The sequence below is a fragment of the Carassius gibelio genome, chromosome A2 (genome assembly GCF_023724105.1).
Source record: "Carassius gibelio isolate Cgi1373 ecotype wild population from Czech Republic chromosome A2, carGib1.2-hapl.c, whole genome shotgun sequence".
Classification (NCBI taxonomy): Eukaryota; Metazoa; Chordata; class Actinopteri; order Cypriniformes; family Cyprinidae; genus Carassius; species Carassius gibelio.
In genome coordinates, this window is record NC_068372.1 from 16,470,970 (window position 1) to 16,495,514 (window position 24,545).

At 37.7% G+C, this 24,545-nt stretch overlaps 1 protein-coding gene across 3 annotated transcripts in view; it reads left to right on the top strand.

The window, feature by feature from the left end:
- Window positions 1-546: 546 nt before the first annotated feature.
- LOC128028794 (phosphatidylinositol 3-kinase regulatory subunit gamma) overlaps window positions 547-24,545 on the top strand; it is a 32,041-nt gene continuing 8,042 nt past the window's right edge. The window contains exons 1-10 of one of the 3 annotated variants that reach the window (XM_052616130.1): window positions 547-784; window positions 6,525-7,234; window positions 19,378-19,470; window positions 20,014-20,079; window positions 21,321-21,479; window positions 21,634-21,832; window positions 21,931-22,016; window positions 22,791-22,896; window positions 22,991-23,089; window positions 23,253-23,433. In XM_052616130.1, coding sequence (XP_052472090.1) covers window positions 6,910-7,234; window positions 19,378-19,470; window positions 20,014-20,079; window positions 21,321-21,479; window positions 21,634-21,832; window positions 21,931-22,016; window positions 22,791-22,896; window positions 22,991-23,089; window positions 23,253-23,433 — 1,314 coding nt within the window. In that variant the 5' untranslated portion in view covers window positions 547-784; window positions 6,525-6,909. The remainder of the gene's footprint in view (window positions 785-6,524; window positions 7,235-19,377; window positions 19,471-20,013; window positions 20,080-21,320; window positions 21,480-21,633; window positions 21,833-21,930; window positions 22,017-22,790; window positions 22,897-22,990; window positions 23,090-23,252; window positions 23,434-24,545) is intronic. The other 2 variants (XM_052616137.1, XM_052616143.1) reach the window with 2 other exon arrangements.

The following is a 24,545-nucleotide window of genomic DNA, read 5'->3' on the forward strand; positions in this document are numbered from 1 at the left end:
GGGGTCTGTATGTTTTTTTTTTTTTTTTTACTTTTTTAAAGTTACGTGACATACAGCCAAGTATGGTGACCAATACTAACAATCCACAATTTATTTATGATTAAAAATAAAGTTAAACGGTAATATTGTGAAATATTAGTGCAACTTAAAATAATAATATCATATTTAAATATATTTTAAAATAAAATGTATTCCTGTGATGATAACTCCAGTCTTCAGTTTCACGTGATCCTTCATAAATCATTCTAATAACGTGATATAATAATAATATCACAAGTTTTTTTTTAATACAAGTGGCCTGCTGCTTAAAACAGCAGATTTTTGAATTTGTTAAATGTGTCAGTACTCTGATAAACGATAAAACAAATAAAAATAGCGACATTTGAGATGTTTATTTTTTATTAAAAAATTGTATCACTTGTAGGTCTACATTTTTTATGAACTGGTTTTTGCACTACCTCGTTTAACCACAGCGGGTTGGCGCAAGGATGATGAACGCTTCGTGTGTTATACGAGATTTGCTCTTTCGGACATTTTCGGCTCTTTCCGCTATTTTCCGTCCCGGTTTCTCTAGTTCTCAAGTAGTCCTGCCCGCTTCGTGCTGAGCTGGAAAATGGCAGTTCGGCAAGTTGAAAAGATTCGTGCGGAATGAAAAGGAAAAAGAAATCAGTCCTGCATTCTGCTGAGGGAGTTAAAACCCTAAATCCGGCCGAGTGTTAGGATCGTACATTTATTCACATACGCGAAAGAAAACAATCGAAGCTTTCGCAACGACTTTCCACGGGTAAGTTTTCTTAAGTTTTGCACATTGCGTTACTGTACTCTACTAAACATGACGGCTAGCTAGCAGCCTCCAAATGTGGGGAAATTGTGGAAAGGACACGAAGTGTGCTGCTACAGCATACACGACGTGGACTTGTTTGCTTGTAACGATAAGGCAATGGTCTAGTTCTTTAAAATATTCCGACTAAATCGTGGATTTAGTGGGGGACAAAAATGTGCAGACTGATATGCGTTAGGTTTGCATGCCGAAGCGTTTTCGCCTTGTCTGATCAAGGGAGCAGATACACGGTTAAGTGAAAAGCCTGCAAGAGCTCCAGCGCGTGACAATGACTCGAGCACTTCATTTATGCTAAAAACTAAACTTTTCAAATAAGATTTGACCTTTCTGAATTTGAAGTGCTAATTTGTTAGTCACTGTTTTTATTCGATGCTTTTATTCTGTTCTACATTATACAGCAGGTCTAGCTAATTGTAGTGGTGGTGTTAATTATTTCAGTATAACAACACAAGGATTTTTTTTTTTTTACTGTTGTCTCTGAGGGAGCGAGTTTTTCTCAGGTTTTTTCCCAGAGGGGGGAATGAAAACCCCGGAGTGGAGCCTGAGGCGGGACGGTAAATCTCTGTCGTCTGTGCGTTGCGTCCAGTTAAGCTTGCTTCAGCTAAGCGAAGAACTAGTTACTACATTTCAGTTCAAAGTCAGCCTAAAAATTAAAATTCACCCTAGATATTTTGTGAGTGCAAGTTATAGTTCTATATCTGAGGCCATATTTACCTTTGTCAGAAAGAAAGAGCTTTATTGAATGTACGGCGCAGTGCAGTCATTTAAACAGGAATACGCGCAATCTTGAATTTTGAAGCGAAATATTTGGATTGGATGGATTCAAGTTTGTAAAATTGAACGCGAATTTACCAATATAAAACTGATTCGATTGGAAGTCTGTAACAGATTGCTACACTACTGATAATGAACAATGATCCCTATGCCTTCGTTGCCTGTGAAATATCGCCCAAATTTTGCCAGTGTGACAGCACCATGTGAATTACTTATCCATGAATATTTCTTTTTTTTTTAAATCTCAAAATCCAATTAATAACCAATTGAAAGAACAAACTCCTCTTCTTTTTAAAAGGGTCATATGACGCAATTTAAAATTTTCCTTTCTCTTTGGAGTGTAACAAGTAACAAGGTGCATGAAGAAGATCTGTAAAGTTGCAAAGACTAAAGTCTCAAATCCAAATAGATATTCTTTATCAAAGTTAAGACTATGCCACGCCCCCTAAAATGGCTCGTTCTAACACGCCCCCACATGTCTATGTCACTGTGTGAAAATATTTGCGTAATGCCGCCCAAATGTTCACGCAAAGAAAGAAGCCGTGGTTTCAGTAACCACATTTAGTGTTGAAGCAGCCATGTCAGGGAGAAGCTGTGTGTTTCTAGGCGAAACCAAAAGCATTTTATTTGGCCTTCTGATAGTAGATGCATTTAGGAATCTTTAAGATTACTTACAACAGAACAGCAATGCATTTATGGACGACCGTTTCATGAACCTAGAAGAGGAGGTCTTTCTGACTTTGCTACGACAAACTGGTGCTTCTGAATCAGCTACTGGAAGTATGTTTTGTAATTAGTTTTAAGTATTTGCTATTGAATGTTAAAATGTGGAGTTCTGCGCATCGCTTGTGTGTGTGTGTGTGTGTGTGTGTGAGAGAGAGAGGGAGGGAGAGAGAGAGAGAGAAAGAGGGCCCCACAGTGGAGTCAGCTGTCTTAACCATCCGTGGCTTGTGAACTGCAAACGCATAAGAGCTTCATCTCTTTGTCTGTCATACTCTGTTCCCCTTTAGAGCTTGAACTGATGGTAAAACTTAGGACTTATTAACTGTCTTAAAATTATTTTCAAAGATGAAGCTTGCGATTATGGAAAGGGGCGTTAAATTTCTGATGAGTGCTTGGGGTGTTTGGCCAATCACAATGCACTTGTCGGAAGGAGGGAAATGATGTGTTTGAGAGGGCGGGGCATAGAGGACCTACAATACAATGTACATTATTTGAAAAAATAATGTGTTTTTTGAACATTAAAGCATATAAACACATTCTGTTACATCAGATACACAAAATAATGATCTTTAAAAAAATATCATATGACCCCTTTAAATAATTTGTTACACCCGGATGTGCCTCACAATATGAAAAGTCTGTTGCTACTTTTGTTTCATCTTGACATTAGATTACTCTTCTTAATAATTTAAGTAACACTGGAAAAAAATGAAAACAAAATTATAGATTGAAATATCTAGTCAACGTGACAGTAATTACGAAATGCATTTTTTTTTCCTCTCATCTAGCATTAAAGTCGGCATGAAGTGGAAGTTGAGATTGTAATTTTTCCTTGCTGTGACGTATATCCGAGTTAAACGGCTTCTGAAATTAGAAAAAAATGTAGGGCTGGGCTTGGTTTCGTCCATCGGGGAATTGATTGGATTGTTGGAGGTTGGACGTTGCAAACAAAATGGAGGCAGATTTGAATGCTAGTTTACATTCAGTTGTGGAGGATTTCTCTCCACCGTTACCCTCCCATGAAGGATTTTATATTGAGGATCCCGGCGACGAGAACAAAGAGCTAAATTTTCAGGCAGGAATCAGCCCATATTTATACGAGCCTCCCGCAAACCAAGATGAGTCGAGTGAAGTTGTCGGTCAAGTTCACCCTCAAAAGTTTCTCTGAGAGGCGGTGCAGAAACGAGACGGACACCTATAGCCGCACCTTCATCGCTTCTGGCCGCACCCTTTCGCCATGGCACGTGACCGAAAGAGAAGAGAGGTCGTTTCGAGGGGGGATGGTAGGGTACTGTATTTGATTAAAGATTATAAGGGTACATGAATTTAAAAAAAATAATGAAGTGCACAGATAAATAATTTATAATAAACACTACAATATTACATATAAAAAGAAGATTTGTCAAATTTGATTTCATGCCGACTTTAAACGATTAGTTCAGTTACAGAATAAAAAAAATCCTGATAATTTACTCAACCCCAAATCATCTAAGATGTTCATGTCTTCAGTCGCAAAGGAATTAAGGTTTTTAAAGGAAAACATACCAGGATTTTTCTCCATATAATAGACTTCAATGCAGGCCAATGGATTGAAGGTCTAAATTGCAGTTTTTAAAGCATCTTCAAAGGGCTCTACATCTGAGGAATAAGTATCTTATCTAGTGAAACGATCGATCTTTTAAAAAAATATAATATATACTTTTAACCACAAATGATCACCTTGCTGCAATTTGCAGACTGCAATTTGGACTTTCAATTACCATTAAAGTCTATGGAAAAAGTATATGGAGATAAAGTATATAGAGAAAATTCATAGAATGTTTTACTCAAAAACCTTAATTTCTTTCGGGAGAAAGACATGAACATATTGGATGAAATCTTTATTCTGGAAGTGAACAAATCCTTTTAATGGACAAGTATAAAGTCCTGCCCAGATTTACACCTTTGGATCAGCCAATGTTGCTGTGTTGAGCCGGTCAGGATGCTCCAACAAACAGAGGAATGTTTTGAAAGCACTACTGTGTTTACATTTTTCATGGGAATGAGCATGCTTATGACTTGCTTATAGTTGACTGAGCATTAACTTGATCAAGTATTTAAAAAAATAAAAATAGATTTTAATTTTAATGAGCAACATTGTCCTTATCTGAAAAATTGCATGCGATATATCCAGAGGCTATGTTTTGTATGCCGTTCCTTCAGTCCTGCACACTCCAAGCTTTAAAAGGACATATTGTTTGGAGAACACTGTCTGTCACCAGACTCATGGGCATTAGTCAAGGTACTTCGGCCAATGAAACGAGAGAGGGAAAAAATATTGCATAAGCTTTCCATACCCAGACAAGCTCATCGTTTTCCTCCTCAACGCACATTTGCAAAACACTGTGACTGTCCTACTTTCTTAAATCTTAGACTGGTCTCGTGGATGGATTATAACTCCTACCTTGGTAGCCTGAGGCTGAAGACATGCACAGAATGACAGAGAATCCTGATCCTGTTTTCTCAGTAGAATTCCAAGCAGAATCCAGTCCTTTCCCCTGTGCTTGAATGATCCTAATGTGCCATAGTCCTGATTAGACAAGCCTCATTCAACAAATATTTAGATTTTGCATTGCTCGTCTCTCATTCAGAATACTTAAAACATGTCATACAGGCATAAACATCCATATAATAAGCAAAAAAAAGTTATCCACTGTAGAAAAGCGGTATAGTTTAAAGGTTTAGGGTTAGATCACTGCCTAGATACATTTTTCTAATATTAGACCATTTGCTTGATTTGCCCCAGCTTCTCTGGTGATTCTTGAGCACATGGCCATATGCTGCCCAATAGGAATCCAGGATTACATTTTCCCTTCTGTAGCAACAGTGAGTTTGCTGCCTGGATTCATTAATTATTTTGTGCTCTGCCTTGGTCACAGTGTTTTGCAAACTGCTCTGCCCAGACTGAATAAAGGGGATGAAAGGATGCGTACGAATCCGTCAGCCACCGTCCTGCATTTTAAGCTTTGTGCTTGACTGTAAAGATGAGGATTTCTCTCAGCAGAACTTTTAGCTTTAGCACTCTGACTCGGATTTGACGTTTTCTTTTTTCCTGAATGAACTCTGTCATACAGTTCAGTAGCATTACATGAAATGCTTTCGTTATAATGATGAAAAGGCGGAAAGGGGGATGACGTATTTCGGAGGGGGTGTTTCGGTGGTGTGAGGACTGCGGGCTGTGGTTGGGTATGTCAGTGCCACGTGTCTGTGCTTGCACCTCTCTTCTCCTCACTGAGGATGTCGGACTGAGACCCTAGTGCGCCTGGTCAAAGTGGGGTGAGTGTTGCCCTGAGATGCCTGAAAACACTTTGACATTGTTTATTAGATTGCAATCTTTCCACGGGGTCGGCAAACCTTTAAAATGCCACTTCACTGGTATATAAGCCCCTGGTTTCTAATGTGCGCATGTGCATAAAAAAATGATACGTTTTGCCATTCCGTCATATAAGTGATGCATATTGCAAATATACTTGAACAATATCAACTGCGTACTGTAATAATAGGATTATTATGCAAATATGGACTTTGGATTATTTTGAAAGTTAAGCGACCTGAGCTCATTCAGGAATGCTATTCCCACGAACAACTGTGAACATCATTTGAGGCAGTAATTTTTGGCTATTTGCTGAATTTGACATTTTTGTCGACGTGCTGTGACATTAGCAGACTTGATATTTCTTGCTTAATTTTTTCAAGGTAAGTGCAGAAGCTTGTTTCTCGGGTTTAGTTTGATTTAAGATCATGGTGTTTAAAAATTCACCTGGTCTTACGAATGACTTAGCGTGCCGATTTCAGTCAGATTAATGCAATTTTTTTAAATTGTAAAAGCTTCAGTATCTGTTTTTTGTGAAGTTGGATTTCAGACCTAGCCTTTGTCCAGAATGTTTAATCAGACTACAATTGGCCTCGGCGATGTGCATTTTCTATAAGAAACAGAGGTGATGCACAACATGTATTTAATGCTTTGAATATTTTGTTACGCATTCTGTCATGTATTCTTGGACTGTCTGGACTTTGCAAAAGCCTTGCTGTAGCTCAACTGTAAATGTACTGATTAAGTTGTTGTGATCATTTTATTATTCTTTTAGAAAGCTTTTGTGTGAGTATTTTGCTCTTAATATGTATTTGTTTTTTTTCCTCTATACAGTCATCACGTTACATTCAGAGGATCACATCTTGAGAGGGAATGTTGAGCAACCTGCTATAAGACGACATCAGCTGATTTGGCTAAATAAATCTGTGAAGGACTTAATTCTTTATTTCTTTTCCGGTGCTTGAATGAGCATGCTGCATTCCCTCTGTTCCATCATTTGGTTGAACCGTGGGTTCAAGCTGAGAAAAGTGGCCTGTTCGGCCAACACCGGCCAGGTCTAAGCCGTTGCTACCGCGCATGCCTGTTTATGAGCTTTGGTCAGAAGTGCTTAGCTTTTAACTAAACGTCCCACGGTACGACGTCATTCGCACCCTCACAAAGTTTCATCCCCAGTCCGACGTTCTTCAGCCTGTTGTGATCGTCATTTCATAGTCTGAAAATGGCTGCCGATGGTTTCCAGTACAAATCTCTGTATTCCTACTGTAAGGACTGGGAGAATGACATTGACCTTGAGCCTGGTGATATCCTGATGGTCGACAAAGCGTCTCTGCTGTCGCAGGGCTTTAAAGAGGGAGACGAGCAGCACCCAAAATGCCTCGGCTGGATCTTGGGCTTTAACGAGCGAACCAAACAAAGGGGAAACTTTCCAGGGACGTACGTGCAGTATTTGGGACCTGTGAAAATGTCAGTGCCGTCCTGCCAGCCTCGTTCTCAGAGACCGCTTCCTGCTGTTCCCAGACCTGAGCCAACAGCCTCCTCGCAGGGTAAGACTGGCTGCTTTTACTGTGATGACCAATGACTAACCTGCTTAATCGGTGCTAAAGAGCTGTCATAACCTGTTTTGTTTCGGGGACTGACTGCTATGCTTGTTGAATCAGGCCTTGGATCTCTCATAATAAACACCTATTAAAGTTTTATTTTATTTTTGAAGGAAAATAGGGAATTTGTAGTTGACAGCAGGCTTCTTCTACAATGAAATCAGTTAGGTGTTGAATCATTGGAGATTTTGCTTGTGTAAGATTTTTTTTTCCCATTCCACAAAGGGTCTTTACAGTGTAAAAAGGTTCTTCAGAATATTAAAATGCTCTTTACTCTTTACTTTAAAATGCTCTAAAATCAGTTCTTTTTAGAACTGTTCTAATAAAGGTTCTTTGGATAACCTAAAATGGATTCTATGGCATTGCTGTGAAAAACTCCTGTTGGAACCTTTATTTTTAAGAGTGCAGCACAATCTTCTGTGTAGAAGCTACCTTGTATTCTCTTAGTTATTTAGTGTCTCCTTCTGTCTTTGCTCCTGTATTTCTCTGGCACTTTCCCCGAGCTCTTTCTCCTCCTCCTTTTATGCCCTCAGGAAGCAGTAAATTATAGTATGTTTGGAGGCCTGGCAGTTCCCCAGGCCAATCTGGAGAGTTAAATGTATCAGGTAGGGCTTTCAGCTTCATCTGCACATTCCCACTCCCATCAGGTGATTTTTGCTTCAATGTCTCCTTTGTGTCCCTTTTTTGGACAGTTAAAATTCTCCAGCACTGCAGTGCACGCTAAAAAGAAGTTGTCATATTCGGTTTGTGATGCTCACTGACTAAAAAAAAGAACGCAAGAGAAGTTTTGCTGTACTTTTAGGGGTTGAATTACTGGACCAGATATGCACAATTTAGATGCTGCTTTTGAGTTATATCCAGACCAAGGAAAATCTATGGAGTTCTGTGTTGCAAGGGGCACAAAATGTGTAGAGGTGTGAATGATGGGTATTCCCATTCTGTGGAAATCTGGAGTTCTGCAGGCAGCGATTCTGTCTAGGCCCAGAAACATGAACAGGGTCACAAATATCATGGAATACATGGAAAAATCTCCCGATTTTTTTTCTTTTGTTTTATCCTGATTTTCAGGACCTCAAAAGTCATGGAAAACTGTTCCATGACACTTTTGCTTTAATGACTTCTTTCTAAAAGTTGTTGCTAGTTTAATCGACTAACTTACACAATTCTCTCTGCTTTTCTTATGTAGATGAAGGTAATTGACCTACTTGCCTGAGACATTTGCTTGCTGCTTAAATTAATTTGCATTGAGAATGTAGCATTAAAAAAAGAGGAAGACAGAAATCATTATTAGGGCTCTAGACTAACTGCACTGGTGCGCCTAACTTCCTTTTCTTAGGTGCACCAGCACAAAAATTAAGTGCACCCAAATTTTCAACCGCATAGCATTTAACACTGCAGTTTCACAAGTTTACTTTTTTTTTTATTTTATTTTTTTATTGCTGTCCATATAGGCAGTATTGACTTGTAGCCTAGATGATTAACTAACAATCTGGTCAGCAAAGTTCTTTATTTGAAGCACAATTCTACAAGAAAGGTAACTTACTGGAAAAGTGTTGGTACTTAAAAGTGTTTCACTGAGCTGAAATTCAAACTTAAAACATCTCAAGATAAATTAAATAAAAATAAAATCTAAATTGAGTGTTTTAAGGGCTTCAAACTGAACATCTCATGGCTCAATGTCTTATGGACTATCCTCAAATGCAGTCACTTGCCCCTCGGATGGCCAACTCCTGTAGTTTGGCCTTCTTGATCTTTGGCCTTGGCTAAATCAGCTGTCCACACTCTGTCTAGCAGCAAAATCTTCCAGACTTGGCCCCTCTACACTGATACTTATCAGATCTTCCACTGTTTCTAAATGAATGGATGCTCTAGTGTCTGATTTGAACAGCTAATCAGTCCCTAAAAAATTTATACTACTGTTTCAGCTATTAAAATAGTTCAGTTTTGTATGTAGTAGCAAAGTGATAATTTTCTGTTTCGTTTTTATTTTTTATTTTTTTTAGTTAATTTAGAAAAACGTTTGGAGTTTTTTTTTTTTCGTTTGTTAAATACGTTTTTTTTTTTTTAAGTAACGACCAAGCAGACAGTGCCAGACAGTGATCCTATGGCTGATCAATTAAGTTTTCTCAAATCATCATGACTTGCCTAAAATAAAATCTATAGATCTAAAAAGTGCAAGCATATAACAATGTTTAAACGTTAGACCCAGATAAATATATGCTACAAATATCCAATAGTTTGTGCGAAGACATTTCATGGCATGGAAATGACAGCGTGACTTTTTTTTTTCAGTGGATACGCCTTTATTTTTGCCCATAAAGGTAAGTAACGCTGGGCAATATATGAAAAAAATTATCTCAATATTGTCACATTTTTTACGATATTCGATATTTATCTCGATATGTTTGCAGTTGTATTTAAATAATAAAAAACACTGGGGTGAATAATTAAACTGGCATAGATATTTTTTATTTTATTCTTTTACAAGATTTTAGCTAAGAACACAAGCCTGTCTACTGTCTCTGGTTTAAGAGAAAGCTCTGTGGCTTGAAACTATGTTCCCAGTGCCACTAAAAACTCTCTCAGATGGGGAGCTATTTGCTGAAGCACATAGGTATTTTTTATATATAGTTATATATTATACACTCTCTCTGTCTATATTATGAAAACTGGTAAAACAAATGAAAAATATTATAAAAGTTAAATTCCTATTAGAAATTCCACATTGCCATAGCCTATGTATCTCTATTCACACAAAATCGATTGCATTTACACAGCGACCACAATCGCAAACGATACTGTCGAGATCTCATGACAGAGCACAGACCGGCTGAATGACGTGTTCATTTAGATGCTAAACTCGAGCTTTGTTTGTTTTTCAGATCTTCTGCGGCGGTGCTTCCACAATGAGAAGTGAGCGTTTGCTTGTGCATGGTTGCAATATTGCTTAAAATAAGCAAAACACCAGGAAGAAAATGTATCTATGTAACAGAGAAGCTCTGATTCAGGGATTTGAACTCTTGATATCTGGCAACCGCACTAATGAGAGTTCGCGTAGTAGAGGAGTGTAGAGCAGCCCACAATAACACGTTCCCTTTTTGGACGTTTGGCACATTCTTTTGGGAAAGTATGCTTGAATTTGAAATATTCGATATTCACAATATTTTCACATTTTTCACCGTCGTCAAAATTATTCAGATATTGTCGCTAATATACGATATATATCGCAAAGCCCTAAAGGTAAGAGTAATACATCATTCTTAACTGCGCTTTCTGACATCTCGTCTTTAACAGGAGTACAAAAATTAACTGAAACTCTACGAATACATGCCTCACAGACATGATAAATAAATCTATAGAAAGCTTTAAATTACTACTTAATGAAATAAATCAAATCAAAAACAAACACTTTCATTATAATCAATCTGTAAAGATGCACTTCTCTCTAAAGGCGCATCTGAGGAGATGGCTAGTCAGGCTCGGCAACTTCATCCTTGCAAAACACATACTCAGAAAACACTAGTTTTTTAGTAAATTATTAAAATATCTCCTTACTATTTCCCCCATCACATTTATGGTAATTACTTTTGCTGGTGCTTTGAGGCAAGCATAAGCCTATTGTGTGTATTTGAACGCAGAACTGTTCAGCTGCTGATAGCACACACCATACTGCTGCTGTGGGACAATAAACACCTTCGAGCCGCTCTTGACGGTCGCGGTAGCACAGTCTCGTGTTGTTTCCACCACGGCGACAATTTATTTTCATCACTGATGGATGTCTTAAATATAAAAGTAACTAAAGCCGCGTTTCCACCGCAGGAACTTTACCCAGGAACTAGGGACTTGGTCCGGTACTTGGTGTGTTTCCACCGCAGGAACCAGGAACTAAATAAAAGTTCCGGGTAAAAAAATGCCCCCCAGAAAGTCCCTGCTGGCGAGGTGGTACTTTTTTAAAGTTCAGGAACTTTCGGGGGCGGGACTTTGGCGCTAAACATCCTGATTGGTTGAGTTGACGCAGCATTGGTTGAGTTCAACCACCATTTATTCGGATCAACATTTTCAAAATATTACTGTTATTGTGTCATGAAATGTAATTTTAAAAGTATTTCAGGCGAGAATGTAGTTGTTTAAAACTCAAATCTGTTGTTTATTTATAAAGACAGCGCCTATTTAAAAATGTGTTTCGCCGATCTCTGAGACGGTGAGCTCCACACGATCAGGGAGAGCTCAGTGATCATCTATCCGCCCAGAGGCAGCCTCACCTTGGATAGACCTTCTGATATGTGCCGCTGGCTCTGATGTGTCTTTAGTGGTTAAACATAACATATAATTCAGCTGCGGGGTAAATCTAACAGGTTTTCTTTGGTCTGTATTCAATTTATCTATATGTTAAAATGAAAATAAAAAAGGCAAATTTATATAATATTTCGTTTCATTGTAATGGCTGCATATACACATATCCCTGAACTAAGTACATTTCTGCAGCTGTTATTATGCTTAAATGAAAACCAAAGGAGGCAGTGGTATTTTATATCCCATTTCGTTTTATTGTAAATAGGAAAATTGCAGTAGCCAAGACGAGCTGACTGAAGTTATCAAGTACGCTGCTGTTTATAGATTTACCGGACTTGCGTCGTCGCGGACATCACACTCCCGAGTCGAATGCACAAAGTCTGAACTAACTACCGAGGATGCACGTCCAAAATCAGCGTACTTTAAAAAAACAAACAAATCAGCAGTACTTTGTATTGAGAAACGCGCGCAGACCTACGTCACCAGTCTATTTGCCTAATCTACCCGGTACTTTACACCGCGGTGGAAACGCAGAAAGCAACAGGTCTGGGGGGAAAAAAGTTCCTGGGAAAAAAAGTTCCTGGTAAAAATGTTCCGGGTAATTTCGGTGGAAACGCGGCATAAAGGTATAAAACAGGCGGGAGGCCCGGCCCGCGTCTGAACTATGATGTGATAATTAACCCGAAGCCCTGCTCGAGAAGCGTAAAAAAAAGTTGGGCCCATCAGGGTCGGGCTGAATGGCAGGGCTTTAATGTCTGTTGTTGAACTATAGGAAGAGTCTTTTTTCTTTTTTTTTTTTTTTTTTTTTTGAACGGCCTCTAATTTTTTTTGTCGCACCATTGAGAAATTAGGTTGCACATGTGACCAAATTGGTCACAGTCTAGAACCCTGATTATGCTCCTAAAATTAAGAATCTAGACTTGGCTGCATGATTAATCGTAGGTAATTAATTCCGATTGTCATGCACATTTAGTCAGTAAGCCAGTTTTGTGATTAGCAATAAATCTCCATCACCTGCTTTCAGGTGGAGCAGTATTTACTGCGCAGAGCAATAGTTCTCTGACCAGCTATGCAAAGTCGTGTTTATAATCGCAGACAATATAATTGTAGGATTATGAAGTTGATGAATTTGTTCTTGATTATAAAAGCTGTTTGCTTATCTTCTCAGTGAACTATGGCTCTGTTTAGTAAATGCTGCTTCATCTGAGAGCATGTGAAAATACCACATTTAATAACATTTTAACTCCAAATTCACTTCGTAACATCAGTCGAGTGTTTAAAATAAATCCTTCTGAGATGATGTGGCTTCTTAAACAGAATAATTAAGACACACAATATTTCATTGTATTGTAGGCAGTGATAAAGGCTATGTCGATTAGCATTTCATTATAGATATACTTGATGATAAAAATTATAATAATAAGAATAACAAGATAAATTGCCATAGTCGTGTGTTTTATGAGTCAGGTTGAATCAATGAAAGCAGTAAAATCTTCTGTTTATTCAGCTGCAGCGACAGGCATTTCCTTGATTTCTTCTTCGGGGCATATTTAGATTTTCAGTGCGAGAGTGCCCTCTGGCTTTTGATGGACATTTACTACTGATCACAGAACTGTGCTTAACTGAAAGATATGCATGACAAGTGCAGCTTCTGCCTAAAGCGGCCGTCACAATAGACTTTGAACGTGCAACATTTTTTTGGACCCCGCTGCGAATAAGGGTGGGAGCAGGAGATATTGTTTTCCCGTTATCACAATATGGATTAATATGCGCTTATACTGTGTCTTTTGCGACAGCGTCAAAAGCCTCTTATTATGTTGTATTCTCTGTCTCTCTATCTCTCTATATATAAATATATAAATCTGACTAAGCAATAAAAAATTATAACGTGTCCTCAATCAAATGTATCATCTGTTCCTGTTTCCATTGACACAGCGAACCAATGCTTTTTAATTAAATTTTATAAAATAAGACGCTGCAGTACAGCTAAAATTAGCGCTTCCTTAATTTTTGAATTTCTGTACAAAGAGGTCACGCAGTGACGTATCGATCTTCTACTGGTCCCACGTCTTCACATGATGCGAATTGGCAGGTCAGAGTTCACCAAACTTGAACTTTGGAATTTTTCGCACAAGCTTGTGTTTCCGGTCTGACGCATTCACATGCATATGATTGGAAGTCAGCGGATCGATAACTGCAGTGTGCCTTAATTACAATTTATTGCCTTTGCAATTTAATTTCAATTAATTGTGCAGCCCTAAACCCAGTCCTAATTTATAGGCAATAACTGGACTACTAACTCTCGACCTGCTGTATATGAAAGACTCACTCATCTAGATCCAGACATGTTGAATGACCTCCTAAACTTCCAACTTAAGACTTTACTTTCATTAAACTGGTGGAGCAAAAGAAAAAAGGTCATCCTCAAATCTGCTGCTAATAAACCAGACACCAGTATTTATACTGAAAGCTCATGGCTTGGATCTAGTACTTGAATTTTTTTTTTTTTATCTGTTTTTCCGCCAGCTAGAGTAATTGATAGTGCACACTTTGTGTTAGCTAACGTTAATATGGCAGAAAAGCATCTGTAAAAAAAATGTGAAAATGATCGTAGCTTTGGAAATATCAGCCCATATAATTAAAAACATAGCTGTTACTCTTTTTGTCTGTAAGTGCTCTCATTCATTGAAAGAGATTTCATGTGATTCAATCAAAATCTGCCCACACTATCCTCACAGAAATGGTTCACAAAGTCAAACTTGGTTGTGTGTCGCAGAAGTCCCCCCCCCCCCCCTCCTTTTTTTCTTCTTCTTTTCCTGGCCTCAGTTTTACTGCTTGCTGAAGTGAACCATGGCTTGGCATTTCTACAGTCTCCGCCTGTTCCTCCTCCCCGTTTCACAAACTGTTCTGATACTGTCTCCAGGCAGCTATAAACTATCCACTCACTACAATTCTCAGAAAGAGAAGGCCCCTCAAATTTTCCCCCAGCTCCTTAGCTTGAACTTTCTTTCTAGTTAAGGCCTCCGATCTCAGCCTGTACTAAAGGCTGAATCTTTCCCATGATGCTTTGGCCTGTGTTTAAATACTAGGCATATTGTTACTTGGAATGTACAAAAGGCTTTATCAGCACATTATTTATTATCATTTTATTGTGACGGACATTCTGTAATTTTCTTTAGCTGAAAACTAAAATACTAAAGACTAAAATCAATCCATCTGTTAATTGTTCAAATTTAAACCATTAGCTGTGAGAAAAACATCAGAAGTTTGACAGATTTATTCAAACATACATAAAATAAATCACTAATGGGTTCAATAACAATACATGTAATATATAATAATGTAATGTAATACAGTGCATATTTACAAATGATACAAATTTTTTTTTTGTGTGTGTATTTGATTAACAAATTTATGGACATTAAATTGCTTTCCTGAATTTTTCCCTAAATGTTATTTTATGTGACCCCCCCCCCCCCCCCCCGTTTTATTGATATTTAAAAACTAAAATTAATTGTTTAAAATTCAAGTGATTTTAGGCATTACAACATAATGTACAGTGTGGAAAATTGATATTTTGAGATTTGTTTATTAAAATGTATTAGTGTAATTAAATTATTGGTGTTTGAAATGTTAATTAAAGCTGATTATTCTCAACAAAAAGAAATGTTAGCTATGTAAGACTGTCTCTTGTTGGAGCTTTTGTGTGTTGTGTTTCTTAATAGTGTTTGCACTGCATTAAGATTAAAACATGTTGAGAGGTTTAGAGCTCCACTGAAAGGAAATGGGCTAGGTCTTCGGTTAGCCTTGAATGAGGTGCCCAGATTACTGAACTGCACAAAGCAATGTGGGTGAAAGTTGTCTTACATAATCATATTCTCAGAGTACAAAGACATCATTTTCCATTAGTAGAGCAATGCCAAATCAAAGTTAATGAACACATCGAAGTTGCAAGTCCAGCAAAAAACCAAACCGCACATACAACTGCAAAGTCGAGCAATTTGGCCTACCAAAATGTAGGCCGTTGTTTAACTTAAATTCAGAAGGGATAAAATAATAAACAACCCGAGAAAAGTTGCTTACTTTAGTTAGCCTACCATATAAGAACATATATGATCAAATTTGCCATGACAGTAGCCGTGAAGAAGTGGCAGGCGAATAAAGCAAGCTGTAATCATATCATTAGTTGTTGCAGTTGTTTTTTTTCCCAGGGCACATTCATTGCAGGCCAGCCAGAATGCAGACTACCAAGACGACTATAATTGGGTAATGATTAGTTGGTTCTCTCTCCAAAAACCAACAATGACTGGAGGGCCACAGCTGTTTTTCCTAAAAGCGGTATTTTGCACAAAACTCCTGCTGCGTGTTTGAGTGTTTGTGCCAGTGAGTTTGCAGCTATAGTTTAGTTTATTAGTGAAGTCATATATTTAGTTTTTTTTTTTATATTTTGTCGCACGTATTGCGATATTTGTTTGGCGATACTGTATCAATTCTCAAAAATGGAATCTCGATATTTAAAAAAATGGCAGTTGTTTCGTTTTGAGTTTATATCCTGACCGCTAGGTGACAGTCTTCATCTCTGAACAAATCCTGAGTGACAGGAAATACTAGCATTAGAACACGCCAGACGCCACTAATATTAGCGTTAATATAGTTCGCCGCTGGTAATGGAGGATGAAAGAATTGTCCCAGTTCTTGTTTCATTGTACAAAGCTGAAGTGTGCAAAAAAGCTTTTGTGGTAACGTCCACCGTGGGAATGTGGCACGGGCGCCACCTCATTTCCGCTGCTTGCCGTGTCCCGTGTGAAGAGACTCGTGAGGAGCACAGCAGGTGGTAGGGTCACCACGCGGCTGCAGCTTTCTCTCATTCTGGGGGCACTTTATATTTCCCCCTTTAATCTTACTGAATGTTAAAGGGACTGATTATAGCAAATGCAGATCCCACTGTGTTCTGGTTAAATAATTTGTAAAAAAAATATATCCTTTTCCAAAAATAAGAAATATCCCATATTTCATAAACATATCGTATCATAACCCCGTATCGTGATACGTATTGAATCGTCAGATTCATGGCAATATAGCAGCCCTAGTCATTTGTCAATGACCAACAAGAGTGTCCACAATAAAGAAAAGGAAACTTCTTTTAAAATGTTTTGTTTAAAATGCATGTGCTTATTTCTTAGAAATGTACTCTTTGTATTCATGTTGCTTTCATATGACTTTAGGAAACCGTATGCTTTGTCATAAAAAGACACTTATTGACATTGACACCATTGACAGTCATGCAGAGGTCCAGATGTCATTTCCTGTTTTTTTGTTGTTGTTGATGTTTTAAGCATGTTAGTTACACCAGATTGATTGATTTGATAAGTTGAGGGTTTTTTTTAAGCAGTAGGGCAGCAAAACAAAATAATAAAATAAATAAATTCTAATTAATAATATGCCAAACTACTTTTCATTTTATGGTTTTCATTCTTTTAATTAAAAAAAATAAAATTAGTTTTCTTCATTATGAGATCAGGATAATTCACTTTCTACACATTTTTGCCTAGTTAAACAATCTCTAAGATATTTTGGAGCTGCCTCTCAGATGAAAATGAAATTCATTTTAATCCAGAAATTAAACTAAAAGGCCACTAGACACGAGGTGTTTTAAAGTAATTGTTTAAATTGTTTAATAATGTATTTCTGAATCAATTAATAGATCCGGACAAAAACAATGGAGACAACCAGACATTAAATTCTGTCCGTAGTTCAGTTCAGTAGAGACCATATGAGTATGAAAGTGCCAGTATGTGTAAAACGCTCTTTTAAATTTGTAGTTGACAATTAAATCTTAGTCTAAAGTTGCAAATAAAATGAGCTTAATTTTGTTCTTTTTAATTTTGCTGTATTACAGAAACAACCTAACCCTTTCCTATTTGTTTAGTATTAACCATGGTTATTACACAGCAAAAATAACTTTTAATTCAAGAATTAAGTTAGGAAGTTTCTGTAATACTTCTCCAGGAAAGCAAAGATACAACAAGGATTAAGAGTAGAACATGGATTCATGTCCGTGTCATGTTAAATGTGGGAGATGAGGAAAGATTGAGGGCGGAAGAGGCAGGTTTCATGTCTGTAAGAGGGAAAAGCGAGCAAAGCTCCATGTTTAACGTGCAGTGGAAAAGTGGAATGTGCTGACATGGCACTTCGTCTGAACTCCAAAATTAATAATCAGACGTGGTTTAGCCTTGCACTGCCAGGAGGCGAAGGCAGCCAAGCTCTGGCCTCTTTGTGGTGGGCCTGAAAAGGAGGGTCTGGCACATGGCCAGTGGGGTTTTGCTTGTTCAGGATTTTTGATTAAATCGTTTATTGTGCTCCACTCACGCAAAGTACCAAGGCAGCTCTTTCTCTAGAAGGGGTGGAATAAGACGGGAGGAAACGTTCATAGTTTTTTTTCACCAGTAAAAAGCTTTTGTCTTTATAAATACTTTTTTTTCTTTGTTTTCTTTGTGCAGTTTCTTTCTATTATCTTTTGCTATGTGATTTTGTAATGCGTTCTAACATCTACTTGGATATTTTGGTTCGTTTTTGTGTTGAAGTGTTTTATGTGTATGCAAGAGGTCTTCAAAGGTTTTAACCAATAGAGCAAGCAAGAAACCATATGCAAATATACATCCCAAAGCCATCACTCTACCTAAGACAGAGAAGTGGCCTGCGTTGAAAATACCCGATTTTATTGAAGAGCCTTTACATTACATCATGTCAACAGGCTTCTGCGCTAGACAGTTGCTGTTTTTGGCAGCTTTAGTATTCCACGAAGGACTGGACATTTAGCACTATATTTAAAAAAAGGTAACAGGCGAGTCAAAGTCAAATTTAAAACATTGGCCTCGGGACAGTGAGTCACAACAGTAGATGGAGAAAGCTGCAATCTTGCAAATCACAATTCAAAGATGAGAATGAAGAGCGCCAGGGTTAATGCTGGTGTTAAGAAACATTTTACTTCAGATTTGGATTTTATATTATATAAGGCACTCTTTTCATTTAGAAAATGAATTGAATCCTATGGTATCCTAAAGACTGAATCTATTACTGTTATTATAAATACAGTAAATATGTAAATCATTAAGACAGTGTACACTTTTTATAGAATGAACATGCTTTTAGTTTTTGAATTAAAATGAGTTTTGATAATAATAATAAATAAAAAAAGTCAGTGACGTCATATTGAAAATAAAACCTTATGAAAAGAAGACCATATTGGATATTTTGGCATGATCTTGTATTATTTCCTTTAAAAAAAAAATTAAAAAAAACTTTTTGAGCTACTTATTAATATTTCTTTTAAAACATTTGTCTGCCAAATCAAAGCCATGTTGTGTAGCCAGGAAACAGGCAAATTAAACACACAACAGGAAGTGATGTCAGATGTTGTGAGTGTCAAAGTCAAAAAGACTCTTAAAATTTGAGCTTTTATCACAAAACAAATGTTTGGTGCAAGTTGTGAAATGTCATGTGTGATTATTTTTGACGATGTAAACAGGCTTCTTTTGAAAATATATTTTAAAACTTAAATATCAGTTACATGAACTAAGGTATATATATTCACATGTATTAAAGGTGTAACACATGTTTATGTAATTGAATTAAAAAATATATATTATAATATTTTAAAAGTAGTATAATCGTTTTTAAAAGGCTTTTCCTTTTCAGTCTTGGACACTCTTATTTGTACGAAAAGTTCACAGAATGAAATCTTTTTGTAATTGTTATAAGCAGCGTTTTGAGGGAAATTGTCTTTTTCTTTTCAGTTGCTCCAGTCCTGGACTTGCCCAAACAGTCCACACACCCGGAAACTGCTCCTCCTTATCTTATTAAGCTGGTCGAAGCGATTGAGCGGACAGGTAATACTTTTGTGTCACTGAATGTCATGTAAAGGGCTTTATTGTTTGTTAGAGAGCCTGACGCATGATACAAAGCGCAAATCCAGAGCGAGCAGGAATCCCTGCAGAGCACCTCCAGGCCACAAGAAAGAACGGAAATATTCAATTTATTATTTTTTAAATTGATTAGAATTTCTTATAGATTTTCCACATTGAAAATAATATTGAAACCCGAGGTGTTTCTTATTAGACCATATGGCAGTTATTAACATCCAGATTTCCTCTTTCACTGTAAGCTATCCCTCTCTTTCTCCCTGGAGCGAGAGACTGAGCGACGCTTGGACCGTCTGGTTCGACTGAAGCCGTTTCTCACTTCTTCACAGACTAAAGCGAGGCTCAGGGATTCAGCTGGGCTGTTTTCCCAGTTCTCCCGATAGCGTGACTGGATATATTTATATCTCTGGGCTTTTACGTTTAATGTTTAGATGTAACTGCTCCTCTAATCCAAGCAGGCATGGAAGATCTATTTTTGAGAGATGAGCTAACGCCTCAATTTTCTGCTAGGTCTGGACTCCAGGACACTATACAGGACATCCACTGCTTCAGCCTCTGACAGACAGAGCCCCGCTGGTAAGTTTGATCGAAGTTCTCATCCTTTGCCACATAGGTGTACACTTCCTGTGCAGGAGAAGACAGTTGGCTGTCTTTTTGATTTTGATTGTTTTAATGTTTTGTGTGTTATTCTTAGAAGCTGTGAGTCTTTCTGTTCATTTTAGTTTAGATATCAGCTTGCATACATTGCTTAAATATCTGTCTGTCTGTCTATATCAATCATCGTCTACAAAGAAATACATATATTTAAAAATATATTTATATTAAGTAATAAATATTTAATATGAAATGAAAGTATTATTGTTTTAAAAATAAATCCTAGTAGAAAATTAATTATTTAGATCTATTAATCTATATATCAAGATATTAATAAATACATTTCTCTATTTAAAATATATAATTTATTGCATGTAATATTTATTGTATCATAATATAAAATATAAGCATTGCTTAAATAATTCTGTATATTAAATAAGTGCAATTATTACTCAGTCTGTCCATCTGTATAATTAATATCTGTCGATCATTCACTTCATAGTGTTTGTGTAATTATTAAAAATATTTTAAAACATTACTTCCAAGATTAGATTTAAAATTAAATTAATGAAGTGTCAGGCTTCTGGATTTCACTATATATACTATAAAAAAACAAACAAAGTGATAAGTAGGACTGGTACAGCAAAGTAAAATGTTGTAAGGGATACTCCACCCTAAAATTAAAATGTTGTCATTAATCACTTGCCCCCATGTCGTTCCAAACCTGTAAAAGCTCAGTTCGTCTTCGGAACACAATTTAAGGATATGTTTGATAAAAATATTTTAGTTTTTCTTCGCTTACAAAAAGTGTTCCTGTCGCTTCATATAACCCTGAATGCACATCTGATGGCAGATGGAGTATTCTGACAACAACTTTTCATACCTTTTCTGGACCTTAACACTGTTATTTACTTGGCCGTCTATGGGACAGGCTCAAGCCTCCAGGTTTTCATCCAAAATATCTTTAAATTGTGTTCCGAAGACGAACCAAGCTTTTACAGGTTTGGAACGACGTGGGGCTAAGTGATTTAATTACACAATTTTCATTTTGGGGTGGAGTAACCCTTTAATGGTTAGGTAATGTTTACCGGCAATTTGCTGTTTGGTTATCATAAATTCCAGGATATTTCTGTAACTCCGTATGAAAGGGATGTTTTGGATTAGATAATCTGTATCTTGCTGTGACTGGTCATTTTATTATATGTGCATCATGATGAGAGCAGACATTTGTCGCTGTGCAGAGCTGCAGGAGTTGGACGTGGGACAGTGGGACATTCATGCACTCTCAGAGGCTCTCGTTCGGTACCTGCAGGAACTTCCTGCCCCCATCATCCCTCCCTCTGTTTATACAGACCTTCAGGCAGCAGTGCAACTAGAATCAGGTATGTGCCACTTTTCACTCATCGGTGCAGGCCCAAAGAGCACCGTTTGTAGAAAGTAACAGAACTCGGCGAGCAAACAGCTCCGAGTGTCTGCCGTGTCTTTGCCTGAGCATCTGATGACCCGTGTGCTCATGGTGATGTCATTCCTGAATAGACGTTTCCTCCGTGAGGAGCCGAGAGCAGCTGCTGCAGGTGCTGGAGAAGCCTGAAGTTCCTCTGCAGAACCTTCTGACGCTTCATTATTTGCTCAAACACCTGGAGAAGGTCTGCCAGGGCGCTGCGCAGAACGGCCTCGACATTCACACCCTCGGCCAAATCTTTGGCCCTCTGTTGATCAGGGGCCCTGTGAGCGGGTGAGCGGATTTATTTTTTTTTTCTATTGGCTTGAAATTTGTTGCTGAAAAGTAGCATATGTGCAAACCATCTTCATTTCTGTGTGTTTGATTTACAGGTCAGAGGAAGATGAGGGGTTTCCTGCGGTTGCAGTTGAGAGGCTTCTTTTGGAGAGAATTTGGGAACAAGAGCCGACTCCTCCCGGTGAGTCACCGGTGTCTTTTTTGCTGTTGTGTATAATAGCCTGTTTTCAGGGGGGATTTACGCGGGTAATCTGTGTTTTCAAACCTTTCAAACCATGCCCATCATGATCTGATACCCTTGTGAACGACCCCTATCTTAAAAAAGAAATGTAGCACAATATAGATCCTTTTTTATTCTCTCCAAAACAGTAAATAAAAGAGTGATTTATGAAAGTAGTTGTTTTACCGATGTTTAAAGCCAAAGCTAATGATTAAGATATTATCTTATTATATGTTGCTATATTTTCACCCAATTTTAGTTATGTCTGTAAACCTAATGAGAAACAGTTTCAGTGAAATAAATGTATATAATGCTTTCCACAGTCAGTTTTTCTTGTTGAAGCAACCGTGGTTAGGGATCTCCCTATGGATGCAGCCTTGGTTACAGTTCAGTAAACCATTTTCATTTCATAAAAAAAAAAAAAAAAATGCATTATGGATTTGCATTTAAAAATAAATGCCAAAAAAGCTTTATCTACCCTAGTGTAGACTTCAACTCTACTACAGGAGAGAAAACTTGATGTTGTTGTTAAATATCCAGGCTAGTATCTGAAAGGTTGCAGGGCTGATCCCTGAGCGATCACCATTATGCCCTTGAGCAAGACGAGTTGCTCCAGAGACACACGTTTCTATGGTGAAGAAGCATGAAAGTCAGGAAAGCAAATGTTGGCCCCAGTCGTGTGGGGATGAATAAAAATGGATTTATTTGAATCGTAAATATTTGTATCTTATCCAGCTCTCCCTCCTAAACCGCCCAAAGCCAAAGCCATGGCCTCATCTGTGACCAATGGAAACAATGGCTTACTGAGTGAAGCTGAATGGTACTGGGGAGACATTTCAAGGTAAATCACTGACAAAATTACCTATACGGCTGTAATTAAGATAGTCACACTTTTCTGTATATGATGAATCTGTATTTGATGCCTTTGGTATTAGAGAGGAGGTGAATGAGAAGTTGAGAGACACTCCTGATGGTACGTTCCTGGTGCGGGACGCATCAAGCAAAGTGCAGGGAGAGTATACCTTGACCCTCAGGTGAGCGCCTCCTCAGACCTAACAGTGGTTCGTTTGATATCTAAATGGAGATGCATACTTTGCGTAGGTGTGCTGCTGTATCATTCGTTTGATATGCATCATTACCAAGAGGAATTTCTAACAGAGACCAGAAATGATCAAAGCCTCGTTTTATTTATTGCAGGAAAGGAGGCAATAACAAACTGATCAAGATTTTTCACCGCGGGGGGAAGTATGGCTTCTCAGAACCTCTCACTTTTCTCTCTGTGGTGGAGCTCATCAACCACTACCGGCACGAGTCTCTGGCCCAATACAACGCCAAGCTGGACTCTCGCCTGCTCTTCCCTGTGTCTAAAAATCAGCAGGTATGATTCCTCAAACTGATGGCACGTTCTTCATGTTATAGTGGTAGTTCATGGTAAAAAATAAGTATTTATCTTTATTTATTTACCCTTATATACCGAAGCGATTTTTTTAAAGAATCGTCATATGGAACTTTTTCTATACAATGACTAACTTTCAGTATCCAAAAAAATAAAAAATAAAAACATAACATCATCAAAATGTCTTGAGACTTCTGTATCCATTTTTGTTCCCTTCATCTAGTTTTTGAACCCAATGACGTATGTTAAAGGGTCATTTCAGCCATTAATTTGACTCCTCGTCATGTCGTTCCAAACCCGTAAGACCTCTGTTCATCTTCGGGACACTGTTTAAGATATTTTAGATTTAAGGCCTGTTCACACCAAGCACGATAACTATAACGATAAAGATATAGTTCTAAAAATTGTTCTCAATATTAAAGAATAGCGGAGTCCACACCACAACTTTAACGATAAAGGCACAGAGAAACGATATCGTTGGAATCACTTTCAGAACGATTTTTTTTTTCTGATGAACGATAAAAACATTGCCAACCAATCAGAATCAATTCTGAATTTAAAGCAGCAGACGTGCATCCGCTTAGAATACATAGACAATATCGTTTGCTGGTGTGGACACTAATATCGTTATCTTTTATAGTTATTGTTCTTGGTGTGAACGTGCCTTTAGTCCGAGAGCTTTCAGTCCCTCCATTGAAAGTGCGTGCAAGGTATACTGTCCAGAAAGGTAATAAAAACATTATCAAAGTAGTCCATGTGACATCAGAGGGTCAGTTAGGATTTGTTAAAGCATCGAAAATACATTTTGGTCCAAAAATAAAAAAGTACGACTTTATTCAGCATTGTCTTCTCTTCCGGGTCTGTTGTGAGAGAGTTCACGATGCTTATGACGTGTTTTCTGGTGCGCCTAATAACAAAGATAACACGTTAGCAGCGTCATACGCCAACAGTCACAGCAGTCGCGCTCAATAAACAATAAAATACACTTAAATCATGAATAAAAAACATAGGAAATACTGCATTCAGTATGTTCCGTGCTCAGCATCATTGTAAACTGATATGCTATGCTATGCTATGCTAGCAGCATCTGCTTG